Source organism: Anopheles stephensi, chromosome 3 (assembly GCF_013141755.1).
Source record: "Anopheles stephensi strain Indian chromosome 3, UCI_ANSTEP_V1.0, whole genome shotgun sequence".
NCBI classification, from domain to species: Eukaryota; Metazoa; Arthropoda; class Insecta; order Diptera; family Culicidae; genus Anopheles; species Anopheles stephensi.
In genome coordinates, this window is record NC_050203.1 from 32,033,631 (window position 1) to 32,048,403 (window position 14,773).

The following is a 14,773-nucleotide window of genomic DNA, read 5'->3' on the forward strand; positions in this document are numbered from 1 at the left end:
GATGTTTGACGTCTGGGTCCCTGTTAGTCTGTGGGTGCAAAATAAATTATTCAAGCGTCGTCTACACCGCTCGAACGGCTGAGCGATTTATTAATCCAACAGCAGCCGCAGCAGGCCAAGCACACAGGTGAAACTAGGTTTTATGTTTAATCCCGTGGATGTAGGATATCTCGGTTGGCGGGGGAGACAAAGTTTTCGGCTCCGTTTTTCTATGCACAGTGCGAGATGGCGGTCGGCGATGTATGGAAACGTTCCAATGTCATATCAATTATCCTAACGCAGTCGCAGGCGGCTCGGGATGGGATGGAATTGATAAATTTGATTGCCTGCAGAGCGACACGAACCAGAGTCGTAAAGAAAATTGGCAAAAATGTAGATCCATGAGATAAATTACCGTATTCTCATAATTGGGGACATGGGTTGACTCGAGGGCAAGATAAGTAAAACTTTCCCGTTAACGATGTTCTACTTTCAAAACAATATTTTTACAAATTTAACTTCCTCTTTGCAAGGAAGGTGAAGCGATCTGCTAAGCTCATTTAAAAACATTTTTCGTATGCAAATTGAGCTACCACACCTAGTGACATGAACTCATCTCGTCTACGACAAGCAGTTTATCTACGCAGTTAAAAGAACCGCATGGCACAGAGGGTATGCGCACCAGGAAGAGATGATGATGATAGCAGTATAACGAGAGCATCTCCACTGCACTCGACGGGGTTTTTTTCTGTACCGGGCGCAACCGAGTGGAAATTGCATAAGTTTGTGCAAATCAATAGATGTACAAACAAATCTGTCCCGCCGGAATGGATGAATATCATCCCTGGTTTAACCAACGCCGCTCGTTCGTGCTCACTGGTTTGACACCACAGTTTGATTGAGTTATACGCGCGCGGCTTCAATTTACCATCCGCGTGGCCTGATCAAGAAACAACACACAGCAATCGCACAGCATTCCACGTGTACCGGGGGTATGCTCTCGATATAGGGAGTGGGAGGGGGGGGGGGGGTCAGTAGATTGGGGATGATTAAACCCGATTCCATCAAGCGTGACACGGGGTTGGTAGTAGATGCGCAATTGAAGGTAGAAAATAAGAGTTACATCACTCAGGAGGGAAGCAAAGAAACGTACTAAAAGCGGAGTACAGCTCAACGATGCATAAATACTATCGTGATAGATGGGGAATGCATTGCTTGCAAGTTGGCGACATAAACAAGATGTCCCAGTTTTGGATGCGAATCTGCTTCATGCACTTTCACATGGTTGTGAAATGATTCTCTTAAAAATGAGCGACATGTGTTTGAAATTAACAGATGGTTGTGAAATCTATCGTGAGAGTATTTGTCCTCATTGAAAGGTGATAATATTTCACAGACGTGCATCGTTTGTAAGATTTAATGCGTTTGATGATTGAAACAAAGTGTTATTAATTTATTCCAAAGAGTCAAAACCCGGTGTTTCGTCACGAGCTGCAACTTCTCTCTCTCTCTCGTTCAACATGTAACAATGAAAGAGTTTCTAATTTTAATAATACAAATAATATAATCCTTAAAGTTGTACACCTCTTTCGCGCTTTAAAATTATTCAGCTGGCGAAGCGTCAAAGGCACCACCACTTTAGCCATATTGGTACAGCGTTTGTTTCGTTGCAAATGCACGCGCCACCACCCGAACCAGGTTCGAACGGTGTGGAACCGGCTTCTTCGCCGGCCGGCCGGCACTTTTCACTGCTACGCCGTTATGCGTGCCAGGAGCGAGATTTGTCTAGACTAGGACAACTGTACGACTTCCCACAACGCGCAATGGCCTTCTGGTTACTGACGTGTCTCGTTGGGCGTTTATACTTCGTGGCTTTTGCTTAAAATAGAGAACTCAACCGATCGCCAATTATTGCACACGAGAAGAGGGCGCGCAACGGAAGGGGAGATGCGGCTCACATGTGGTAGCCGCCACTTTACTTGACTATAGAAGAGCATTCATCTTCTTCATCGCATGCTGTAGTTGCGATGCGCTGTCTACAGTACCCCCGTCCCAGGTGTAGACCGGTTTTTGCTCAGATTATTGAAGTTGTGCGTTCCTTGCACACACCTATCGCTCATTGAACAACAACTTCATTCTGGCAGTCCCAATTGCCGCAGAGCAGTTCAATGGCTTCGAGCGAAGGTTATTGAACAGAGCGGAGAACACATTCAGCGATCCAAGGTTGAAGAAAAAGACAATTTCGCTTATACGATATCTTCCGACGGAGACATTCAACGGAATTGGCTTTCCTTCGATAATGAGAAAAGCTCGATAAGACGTTAATCTTCCGGCGTGCTTTACGCGTACTTGGCGAGTGCGCGCACCAGTTTCTCGGGTAGTCTCGTGCTGCTCACGATTGGATGGCGCCGTCTGCTGTACGTTCGACCGACTGACCGACCTGCTGCTGTTTAGTCGCTGATCACTGGTGACGCAGGCAATGGGGCCAAACCGGTCCCGATGGCGTTTTCTTATGCTCTCGCTCTCCGACCACCTTATCGCGACCAAAGAGAAGAGGGATTGCGTTGTGGCGGCGCGATAATAGCGAATGCCCCCCCCCCCCCCCCCCCCCCCCCCCAAACCGTTCTCTCGCGCAGTAGAGCAGACCGGAATTTGAACCTGGGGGTTGCTCGCGATGCAGCACGCACTCGACTTCATTGTTCACTGGCAACGCTCGAACTTGACGGTTGTGTGTCGCTCTTCTAACTCTGTTCGCGCCCCGAGTACACACGTGTGATTCTATACGGACACCGGTATATTCTGCTGGGGTTTTTTTTGCACAAGAGCTCCCAAAACATTCTTTCTAAGGTCGGTTTCATTCGCTTCCTTTTGTCAAGTAAGTGTGAATAACAGTGTGCATGTGTGTGTGTGAAAAAATTAAATTGGATCATGTCCGGCGTGTGTGAGTGTCCTGTGGTGAAATTCTGTGGTACCCGTCGCTTATGCTCTGCACTTCATGTGGATCCACTGGTGTGTGGGGATTCCCTTCGCGATGATTCCACCGTTCGCCAAGACGCTAATTGGAAGACCTTCAGCAGGCAGTGATCGTGCGTCCCCTCGTGGCAAAATGGAAACGCGAGAAATGAGTGCGCTTGTGAGCGTTTCGCGGACGGAAATAGATTTCGTTACCGTTCGGGGGGAGTTTTGTTCGACTCGTTCGTCACTGGTCTCCACCCTTCGGAGCTCACAAGTCGTCACGAGACTTTGAGCACCGAACGGCATGTTGGGGTGTGTATTGTAGGGGAACACGCTTCCCCCCGCCCCCAATGAGTGGAGCCATCCCATCGTTGGTTCAGCTTTTTTCCGTCCGGTAACACACGGAATATGGCACGAACTGGGCGATCGAATACAGTTGACGAATGTGGCAGACGAAACCGGCCGGCTTTTGGTCGCTTGTCCTGGATTTTGATCCGAGACCAATGTGTTGAGAAGTAATGGTAATAGACGTTTGACACAGTGCATTATCTGGCATAACACACGCTGATTTGGCAGTTCGGATAAAATAAAATTCCGATAAAAGATGCCGTTCCGTTTCCAGAGCGTAGGATGATTTATATTTTCGATAGGTCCAATTTAATCAGCATTACCAAAAAACACTCAAGAAAAAACCTCTACTCTCTAGATGTTTTTTTGCCACGCGTGACTAAGCTCGGGACTCCAGCAGCGAACACGAGATGTAGTCGCGTTAATTTCTTATCAAAAATGCTGACTAGCCTCCGGATCCGTTAATGGATCCGTGGTAGGTCTTGCTGTTACTGGTTTCTGGAATGTGTGTTTGTGTGTGTGTGTGTGGCATGCATGTGTGTGGGTCAGGGTTGAAACTGTGCTGCACAGCAGTACGATTGAAGCCGGAGAAAAAGAAAAAAAAACAAACGGCTCCGTATGGCTGCGGCTATGTTTAAGCGATTGTGTATTTATTAATCGCATTTTACCCTACTCTGGGCGCTTGGTGCCGCAGTATGAAGCGAACGAAACATGATATCATTGCGATAAATTTAATACTTTTATTACGCCATTTGTTAGCCTTCGTGGTGCGGTGCGGCATCGTGCGAAGGGGACGATACGGGCGGGAGTTTAAACTATGTTTGGAATTTTCCGTTACGATTTGAAAGGTACACTTTATCAACTCGCAACTCAACGCATATGGAACCGATGTGTTGTGAATTTTTAGAGAAGTATATTTTGGTCCAGGAATTATGATTGAGTACTATTAATGTTTTACTTTTAGTGTACGCTCTAGCCTGCTGCCTCTATAGCTTCATCATCCTATTTTTGGACAGAGGAACGGACGTTGCACAACTGGAAATTTTGCACGGCTAGAGCGTCCCGTTAATTGACGCACTATTTCCCCGCGGCATACACACGCCACACAGTGCAGTTATATGCAGTTTTCCAAGCGTGTCGCCGTCGAAGGATGGTGTTTTATTTATTGTGCTCGTATGGTTCCTAATGGTCAACACGTGCAAGATGCGGACTAGCGGCGGTGTAGAAATGTAAATAATTGCTTACTTATTTAGACTTTCTTCTTCGCCGTCGTTTAGTTTGTGGCGGTCAGTATGCTTGAGTGCTGTTTAAATAGTAGTGCTGTTTGAAGTAGTGACGACGATGCACTAACAGTTGACAGGGGATAACGATGAACAAACTTTTTTTCTATGAGAATAGATGTAACTAGTAACGATTTGTACAATGTAAAAATATGTTTTTTATAGAATATTTTTAAATACAGCATTTTATGTAGAATGCCGTGCCCTGTTGATCACTTCACGAGCGAGATCACGATCGCAGTTGTGCATCGTCACATACTGTCGTTCCGCATTTGTTTACAGTAATCGTATCAATCGGCTTTCACTCCAAGTCCAGGCAAAAGTTTATCAACAGTTCCGCAAACGATTTCGCAGCAACGTTGTTCCGTCTTCGTCGTTCCCGATGTATCCCTTCTGCAGGGTTAGGCCCTGCCCCAAGACCTTCCAACGAGGGCCCAAGTGCACGAGAAGAGCGCTGGTTCAATCCTTATCGGCACGTGCTTCACTTACTGCCACACTGGCGCTGCTGCACAGCTGACCCGTGAAAGAAGGGAATAATTACGCGCGGTGTCGATGATAACCTGGCCGCAAGCTACTACTGCAAACCACCCACCACCACCACCACCAGATCGGCGCTATCGTCCGAGAATAGCGCGACGGAATCTGGGGCAAAGTACCTTTCCTCGATTTACTTTAGCGCACTTGGCTCAGCTTAATCGGCTCCGCTTCGCTTGGGCCGGTTCAGTGCCAGTTTGCGCTCTGAACCATTGGTCAAACGGAGCTAATGATCCCGCTAATGAGCCATTAATTTCACTTACTCGAATGGCCGCGGCATGAGATCCACTGCGTTGTGGCAGATTGTGTAAAAAATTGTGATTTAAAATTAAATTGTCTGAGTGACAAGATCGATCCAACGTTAAGGGTCAAATCGTCCATTAATTGGTGTACGGAAATGTTATAATGAGCTTCATTTCGTTGTTTTTTTCCTCTGTCTTCATTACAGCATACAACACGTTAATCTCGTGCTCCTCTCATCGCTTCAATATCCTCAGTCTTCCGTGAGTACACTACTGTCGCAGTGTAGTTTCACAGTAGTCTCAAGAATCTTGAACAAAGTGAGTGTTTCGATATAGTTTGCAGTGTAGTGCTTGTGGAGCTGCAATTGTGTATCAAGTGTACAAGTACAGTATCTAGTACATCAGACTGTTGAACTCAGTGTTACACGGTGCGTTCTGTCAGGTGTGGAAAGACCTATCAAACTTTTTTCAAAACTATTTGTGCCAGTAAAGCTTGTGTGATTTTAAGTACAGTAAGATCTCGGTGTATAGTGCGGTTAGCTGTGCAACGTTAGCGTGACGCTCGAGTGAAATCTTCCGCCGATCACCGTTCGAACCTATTTCACCCTAACCTTGCCGTTTAGAATGGCCCCACCCAACAATGAATGTACGTATGAAGTAATCAACAATGTCGCCGCCTCGGAGGAGCTGGCCCAACGTGCTACCGAAAACGACGAGATGCCCAAGATGCAGATGGCATGGGAGACTCCGGCCGCCCAGGGGCTTTACGATCCACAGAACGAGCACGAGGCCTGTGGTGTTGGTTTCATCGTGTCGATCGAAGGCAAGCCGAACCATAAGGTACGTGTGGCTTGATCGGGTTCTAGCAGCTCGCTCTATGTAAACACAAATCTAACCTTCTCGTTCTTGTTCGTTTTTTTTTTTTTTCTTCTTATAGATCCTGCGCGATGCTCAAACGCTTGCCATACGCATGAACCATCGTGGTGCGTGCGCCTGTGATAACGATACCGGCGATGGTGCAGGTGTCTGCACTTCGATTCCGCATCAGCTGTATGCCAAGGAGCTGTAAGTGTTTTCCTAATTGCTGGCGCCCCTCGCCCCGTTTAGATCATTAAGCTTTACGAACGTACGCCCAACGGTAGAGTAGTTGTTGTTAGTTTATACCGTACAGTGTCTTCTTATCGACCGGTACGGCGGCTTATTGCGTCGTTCGCGTGCTGCACAGTGTGTGGAATTCCTGTGAGTGATTTCCACTGCCCCAGACAGGGTTACACTAGAATAGTGCGGAATTCATTTGCCTCTTGCGCAATGACCCGGGCACGTTCCATTCATACCGGTTGAAGGTGGGAGCTCTTAGAACGAGAGGCCGCTTGAAGAAGGAATTTTTATTACCTTGTGAGTAGTTTTTTTTTCTAAAACTGGACAAGGTATTCTGTGCGTCCTCGCTTTACGAGCTTGAATCGCTGCAAAACAGTTTAAAAAGTTTGCAGATTCTTTTTTGTCCGTATGTGCAATGAGATCGATTGGCCTTATAATTAATGGATAATAAATCATTGCAGGATAATTAAATCATTGCAGGATAATTAAATCATTGCAAACAGCGTTAATTTAAATTTACTGCACACCAGCCCAGAATGTTTGTACGGTCGCTGTAATAAGTAAATTCTTACTCCAATTACGCTAGCGGACGGTTTCTTGACGTCCCGGAGATCGTTAATGGGACAGCAATTTGGGACCGGTTTTTCCTTTCCATTGCAATGCTATCATCTATGAGTTGATTCAGATTTTGAATTATATTAAACATATGTGCGTTACGGCACTTCATTAAAAGCAGTTTAGATTGTTGTTTGCTGTTAGAATCAGCTGTCGAAATATTTATGGAGCACAATTTCTTATTCCTGTTTTTTTATAAAACCCCCAAACATATCATATTTTTCATGAAGAATTGCCTTATTATGCCTTAATGTATTCATTATTAAGGTGACAAAACAGTCACCAGTTGCGCAAGTGCCTTCCCCTCGGGTCGACACTCAACTCAATTCGATGTTGTTTGCCTTCCAATGGCATTGCCGGTGTATTTAGCGGCAAAACACCACCATCGACACCAGTGATGCAATTAATTTTATCCATGATTCGCATTTAATCAGTGCTGTTTCCGATACACACTTTTTCCTCCTCGCTTGTGCAACGTACAGCATCCTCTCCCTCTCACTCTTTCTATTTCTCCCATATTCGTAGGTCATTCGATAGGATGTAATTCGATTAAATGTTAATGTGACACCGGGGGCACTATTGATCCTTGGGCCAGTGTATCGAAGGTTCCTAATAATAATTTAGGTATGCTCTAGTTATGATCGACGCACGTGGCGCACGTTTCGGAGCCACAGCACAGGATTGCTTATATTTCTTGCTTTTATCTTCCACAAACGATATTGAAGCGATGAAGAAGTGACGCATATTCTCTTTGCATCCGTGGGTTGAAATCAATTTTGTGAACTCTATTTCTTGTGTGTGTATGTGACTGACATTGAAGGATATTTGCGAAAAATTTCGCAATGTTTATGTTTGCTTCCGGTTCGAGGTTAAAATCAGCATCTCTGAACTTTAGAGATAATGACAGCAACATGATCCTTTTTTATTTTTAATTTTAAAAGTTTCTCCCAAACACCAAATGGCAAGTGGGCTGGTGGTCTTCATTTTCGTACCCGATTTTTATTTTGCGTTAAATATCGCCTGTTGTTTTTGTCGCGTTTCGGTTGGCCAATGCAAGCCTGCTGGCGGTCTCATGCTAAGCGCAAAATGGACATGTGGGATGAAACCCGTACGTCGTTAAACGTTAAATCACGACCGGGTTCAAGGATTTCGCTTTCGTAATGACAAAACAAATAGGAGCGTGTTTTTGCGGAAAAAAGTACTATTTTTAAAATCGCCCAATGATCAAATCACGAAAACAGCACGTGCACGTGATTAATTCGTTTTCTCATTAAAGAAGAACGTGTTGTGAGCGGTGTTTGATGTGAAACTGAATGTATAGAGATTAACTCTGGGACGCGTGGACGTGGAGCTAACATTGAATTGCACCGGGCAGCAATCCACATTGGGCGACATTCGTATTCCTCATAGTCGTAATTGGACAGGCGCATGGGACAGTTGGACAAATGATAAGAGCACATTTGGATGAGTTTGACAGATTGTGTGTAACACGTTAGATGGACTTGGACTGTGAGTGTCCAGTCCGGTGTCGGTACTGCTGCGCGGTTTAGGTGGTCAAACAAAATCGTGTGAATGATTGATTGATAAGACCGCGATAGATTTGTCTCGCGCTTTGAACTAGGTATCTGTTTGTTGTTTATTGCTCATTTGTTTGTCTATTGAGCATCGTCAGACGGAAGAAAACAACGTAATAGTAATCGTTCGATGGTCGATTCGAATAGTAGGGATAGAAGTATTAACTTATTGGAAACCAATATTGCATCATTCGGATTCATATTTGTAAGGCTGTTCAACCACTCTAGACACACATGTTGGACTGTTCTATTACCTTCCTCACCAGTCACTAGATCGAAACCTTTTCAGCAATCGTTCTGTAAAAGCTCGCTGCCAGTATGGGATGGCCACTTGTTTCGGCCAAATCTTGCCATTAATCGAAGCGAAATGTTTTTAATTGCACTTTGCTCTCGTTCAGCACGTGCCAAGACGACCGAGAACCCGCAGGTTCGCAATTGGCAGCCCCAAGTCGGAAATAGACGGTCTGAGCCAACAGAACGGTGCGCCGCGTTGGTTTTGTATTTTTGTTATTTAGGGGGATAAACGAGCGTATCACACTCAAAACAGCAGACGATCAGCATGCTTCTGCTGATCGAGGGTCTAAATCACGCTAGAAATACAAAAAGAAAACAACCACCCCGCTTTGGTGCTGTGGCGCACACGTTTTGCAGGCACAAGACGATCACGTTCAGCTGACGCCGCACGGTTTTGAAGACAAAATATTTTTAACTATATACATACCAACTTCCAACTCGACAAGTGTGTGCGCGCGGAACACCATACCATCCATTCTATCATCTTGCAGAAAGGATGACGGATGATCAGCGGGTTGTGGGTGGTTGGGTGTCTTGTTTTTCATCAAGTTCCCCCCCCCCCTCCCCCCACACTTTTTTTGCCACTGCCGAGGCGGAGTTATTTTGCTTTTTCGTCATTTCGAACTCTGATTTCTATGTAATGTTGTTATTTTCATCTTTTGCATGGTGTGTTTTGAACGAATAATTACTGCTACCCGGCGGACGATGATCGCCCACATGTTCTAAATAACAGTTTGAGATTGTGGTTGTGTTAGTGTATTACATTTTTTTGTAAAACAGGCCTTGCCCGAGTTTATTTACAAAATCATACCACAAGCGCTAGCAGTAGCTAGAAGAGGGTTGAAAAAATCAGGCTGGAAAGATTGTGGGTTAAACTGGTGTCTGGTATGATTGCAGTCAATTCCCTTATAACGTGTACCGCAAATCGAGCAAATTGTTCGCCAGAGTTCTCATCGTGGACAGAGCGTAGCCAGAGGCCTCCTTCTCAAGGTGCCCGTAGTCGAAGAATGCAACATCGGCCTAGTGACTATCCTCCATGAGATCTCATCGTCGAAGATTGAAATGAAGGTGTGGACCTTCCAAAGGGCCTTTCCGAGTCACTTCAATCGGACTTCTCTACAACAAGTTTACAACGGTTCAACTTTTGAAACTCAATTAGTTATAGGAGGATTGACTGTGCAATGGCATTCACGAATCTTGAATTCAAAATTCTTATTCGATATGTTGAGCGATGAAATAATCTTGTGTTTCACGTTTACTATACAACTAAATTTATTATTCAAATATTTAAACAAGGTATGGTCAGCAGCACCAGAACAAACACACACCCTTGAAAGCTTATTTCAACCTCAAGGGATAGTTTCCCCATTTAAGTTTCAGATAAAGCATAATCCTACCAGACGCCTAGAACCTCACGCTTTTAGTATTGTGTGAAATGTATGTACAAATAATACACCAACAACACAACAATCTAAACGCGGCCCCATAGAGAGTGGTCTTCGTTTGTTCTACCTCAGCACATAGGACGAAATCACCGCCTCATACCGAAGAGAGCAAGAGATAGACAGAGAGAGAGAGAGCGGGTGAGAGAGACCCTCCCACCGGGTTTATGAATGCACGAGCAGTAAACGCCGGAAAGCGCAGAGGACGGGCAATCAGAATCACGCACGTAGCGCGTGATCGCGCATTTGCGTCTTCCCGATGTCGCGGTTTTTTTTTTTATTGTTATTGCCCGGTGTCGCTCAAACCGAATGTCTATTGCTTTGCCGCGCTCGAAGCAGCAGCCTAGTGGCTTCTTATCGTCGTCGCCGAAGCCGGGCATGAATGGTAAAGGCAAGGAAAGCATATCAAGAATGCAAATGAAGATCGCTAGATTTTTGTTTTTTATTTGGTGCTTCGCGCCATTAAGCAAGAGCACGGTTTGCGAGATGCATAAAAAAGGTGTACAGGCCGAAATTGTTGATGAGCAAAGCGCTATTGCTCTGTCTGAAATGCAACTTGACACACGTTGAATACACATAACGAAACTCAAAGACGCGTAGTACTCAAAACAACTTTGTTTGTGCTTCAAGATGTTCTCAATTGTTCCGTTGGATGTTTTTTAACACTTCTTCACAGATAAAAGCAGCAGCGCTTCGTCCATCGTCAAGGATGTCATCGTTAGCGGTGTGTCGAATGGTGTGTGACATGTCAAAGCATTTTTGGAACAACGCATTTTCTTCCTCTTTCGCAATATTGCAACGGAAAACATTCGAAATGTGTGTGGGCTGCTGATGACAAAACGGGGTCGTTAATCTTGAATGTTTTCGAAGTGCAATTTTGCGAACAAATTTGCTGACCTCCTTTACGTAACCATCTCAGTTTTTAGACTTACAAAATACGCAGTATTTCACACAATAGTCTCTGCTCTATACTAAAGCGAGTAACGAGTTTATGGAACATATTTGGCATGCATTGCGTCAAAGCTAGCAATAGCAACTCTCTTTGTTTGCGGAAGCCATTATTTCGACTCGGTATGCATAATTATATGACGCACGCGATTTCACAACCGATCGTTAATTGGCACAGCAGCTCCAGAATCCGCTCCAGACACAGTTACATTAACGAAGGTGCCAATTGCTTGAAACAACGCTTCGCCCGTCAATCATTAGCATACTCGATTTCCAACGAGCAGCAGCATGGTGCAGAGTGGCGCCCTCGTTTATTTTGGCAGATGGTCTGCAGCAAACCTGACTTTTCATTATAGTTTTGCTTGCATCAAAGGCACTTGGTACCGCCAGGATGGGGGCCATGCTCTCATACGTGTACCCATAGCTGCATGCGAAAGGGAGAGCAAGGTCGGCTCAATGTCGTCTAGACTATCGATAGCGAAGGCAATCTACAATTGTCGTTCGAAAGCTGCACAGTAGCGGCTGATAATGGGTGATAATGATCTTTGCTCGATAACGAACAGATCACGAAAGCATGAATCAATTTCTTCATCGCGCTACACTCCGGTTCGTCATCTTCCTCGAAAGTTAGACTCTGTTTCCCATAATCGCATTACCGTTTTTTTTTTTTTACGTGGAATACAATCAACCTTACTAATGATTACGAACCGCGTGAGACAAGTGATTCATGACGCTCTCCACTGTTCAAGAGGCAAAAAGATTTAAATTTTTGTGTCTACACAGGAACGTTAATAGCGGATTTTCAAGTTCACGTGTCAAAGTCGTGGGTTTCTTGGGGAGGAGAGAGTGTAACAAAAAAAGCAACAGCAACCCATCGCAGCCCCAGTGTCGTAAGAAGCGATTATGATAAGAGAACGTGCAGGGGGAGGGAGCGCGAACTGAATGAAATGTCGCCGCTTGCCCTTTAACCGCCTAGAACTGGTGCCTGAGCCTGCTCAGCTCCCATACGACCGTTTTTATTGAGGCTAATTATTTTGATAAATTTCAACACCGCATGAGACGGCGTGCAAGATTATCAGTAACAGGCTGAAATTTTGATGGAAGATCGCGGCAGTTGATTCATAGCAAATAAAACGTGGACGGAATTCCGGTGATGATCCCTGTTGGCTGTTTGTGACACTTTCGAGAGTTTTTCGAGAGAAGTCCTTTGGTGATGTCATTTTCAATTCATTCAAGGTGCTCGCTTAGAACTTCTTCTTCCTTGCACTACCACCTCGAGAGGTCTCGGCCTGCCATTTCTGGCTTTCTGTGACTTGATTTTACCCGCAGCAAAGTAGTCAGCCCTGCGTATGGGGAGGCGGTCTGGATGAGATTTGAACCCCGGTCCTGCCGTGTGACGACCGGCGCCGTTATTGCCTCGGCATGCTTAGAACGAAGGCTAGATAATCATTCAGCTTTGGCATAAGAAATGATGCAAGAAAACATTCAATAATGGTATCCTTTATTAATTCATAAAAAAAGCCCTGACTGAATCGTCTAAAACTAAGGCTAGATAGGTTTCGTTGTTCCTCAGAACTGATAACTCAGAAGCTCCACAAAATCTTTCTACGAAACGTGCTTTTCCTCGAGTTTGGAATCGTGCATTCCTGTTAAGACATGGTAATCTGATGAAGAATGTGCAGCTTAAGTTTCTTACAACTGAAGTCTTATAGTTAACAGCAGATTTATCACATAATCTCGAAGCTTTAACTCGTACATAATTCCTGATCAAAGTACGATTTCTAAAATGGCATGTTAATCTAGAAAATATAAATCTGAAGTTAAATATCGAAGAATTGTAAGTCTTCTTTTTTTTCTTTCTTGGCCAAACGTCCTCTTAGGTCATGCCGGCCATTTTGTTTTTGGCTTACTAAAGCTATTGTTACCGCATAGTTGGATAGTCAGACCTCACCTATGCGGGAACGGCCCAGATGAGACTTAAACCCAGGTTCTGTCGTGTGAAGACCGCTGTCGCATCTACCACCACCGAACCACGTCACGCTTCAGTAGGTTAATGACATATAACGCATTACATGACTAAGCTCTGCTATCCGACAGTATCGTGATATGGTGGCACGGACACCAAAAGCAGAGATAAAGTAATGGAAAATTTTCAAATAATAACTCGTTAACAGACATTCCCCGCTGACGTATTCCGGGGCACAACGGCTGACAAAAATGTAAAATATAAGCGTGTGACACATCAGAGATTACAGTCGCATTTTCGCTTACTATACCACGTACATGGTCAACGGTTGTTGAGGTATGATGCACATTGCTTCCACGCATCTAAGCGAAGAGAATGAGGGTGGTCATTTGCGTCAGTTGTTATGCTTTGGTGGTGCCTTTTGTAAATACCGCAGATGAACAACAACCCATCCCTACCGTTGTTGATAATTATGATGCAAGAATCTGAATGGCCGGTGCACTTGTTCCAGACGATCTAACCGCGGCAAAGCGTGTGACGTCAGCAGCAGATTGTTGTTGATTGGTTTCATTGATTCCGGATGGTATCACTATTGTCTTTGAAAACGTTTAAAGATTTCTTCCATTGTTCATTCATTTAAATAGTGGTGACACTGGCGGAAATATGTATTAACGTATTATCATCGATTTCGTTTAATTTCGCAGGGCTTCCCATGGCATTGAGCTTCCCGCCTTTGGTCGTTACGCCACAGGCATCTTTTATCTGGATAAGACATCGCACGAGGAGGCAGAGAAGGAGTTTAACTCGCTGGCTGAAAGCCTCGGAATTCAGGTGCTGTACTGGCGCGATGTTCCCACCAACCAGGAGGCGGTCGGTGCAGTCGCTCGCAAAAGTGAACCCCTATCCCGCCAGGTGTTCGTGACTGCCGACGTCGACGAGGAAACGTTCAAGCGACAGGTATGTGTCGAAGGTAGTTGCACACGGTTAGGAACGAAATGTTCTAATGGCTTGTCCGTCCGCCCTCTAGGTATTCATTTTGCGCAAGCGTGCCACGCACGAGCTGCAGCGTCCGGGGCGTCGCTTCTACATCTGCTCACTCGCACCGAAAACGATCGTCTACAAAGGTCTGTTTACCTCGGACCAGCTGTGGGAGTACTACGTTGATTTGAAGAATCCCGATTTTCTCACCTATCTGGCGCTGGTACACACGCGCTTCAGTACCAACACGTTCCCGTCCTGGGAGCGGGCTCATCCGTTGCGTGTGTTGGCTCACAATGGCGAAATCAATACGCTCCGTGGCAATGTGAACCTTATGAAGGCTCGCGAAGGTGTAATGAAGAGCGAACAGTACGGGGACGAGCTGAAGAAGCTGTATCCGGTAGTCGAGCCAAACCTTTCCGACTCCGGTTCGTGTGACTGCGTGCTTGAGTTTTTGACCCAAGTTGGAAATCGATCGCTGCCGGAAGTAAGTCAAAGCCGCCTTAAAAAACGGGCTGGT

At 45.3% G+C, this 14,773-nt stretch overlaps 1 protein-coding gene across 6 annotated transcripts in view; it reads left to right on the top strand.

The window, feature by feature from the left end:
- The window catches only part of LOC118509523 (putative glutamate synthase [NADPH]), a 31,497-nt gene that overhangs the window by 3,672 nt on the left and 13,052 nt on the right, over positions 1–14,773 (top strand). For 3 of the 6 annotated variants that reach the window (XM_036050229.1, XM_036050233.1, XM_036050234.1), the window contains exons 2-5: positions 5,545–6,178; positions 6,276–6,403; positions 13,980–14,232; positions 14,303–14,740. In XM_036050229.1, the coding sequence (XP_035906122.1) occupies positions 5,963–6,178; positions 6,276–6,403; positions 13,980–14,232; positions 14,303–14,740 (1,035 nt within the window). In that variant the 5' untranslated portion in view covers positions 5,545–5,962. Of the gene's footprint in view, positions 1–2,670; positions 2,855–5,272; positions 5,404–5,544; positions 6,179–6,275; positions 6,404–13,979; positions 14,233–14,302; positions 14,741–14,773 lie in introns of those variants that run through there. The other 3 variants (XM_036050231.1, XM_036050230.1, XM_036050232.1) reach the window with 3 other exon arrangements.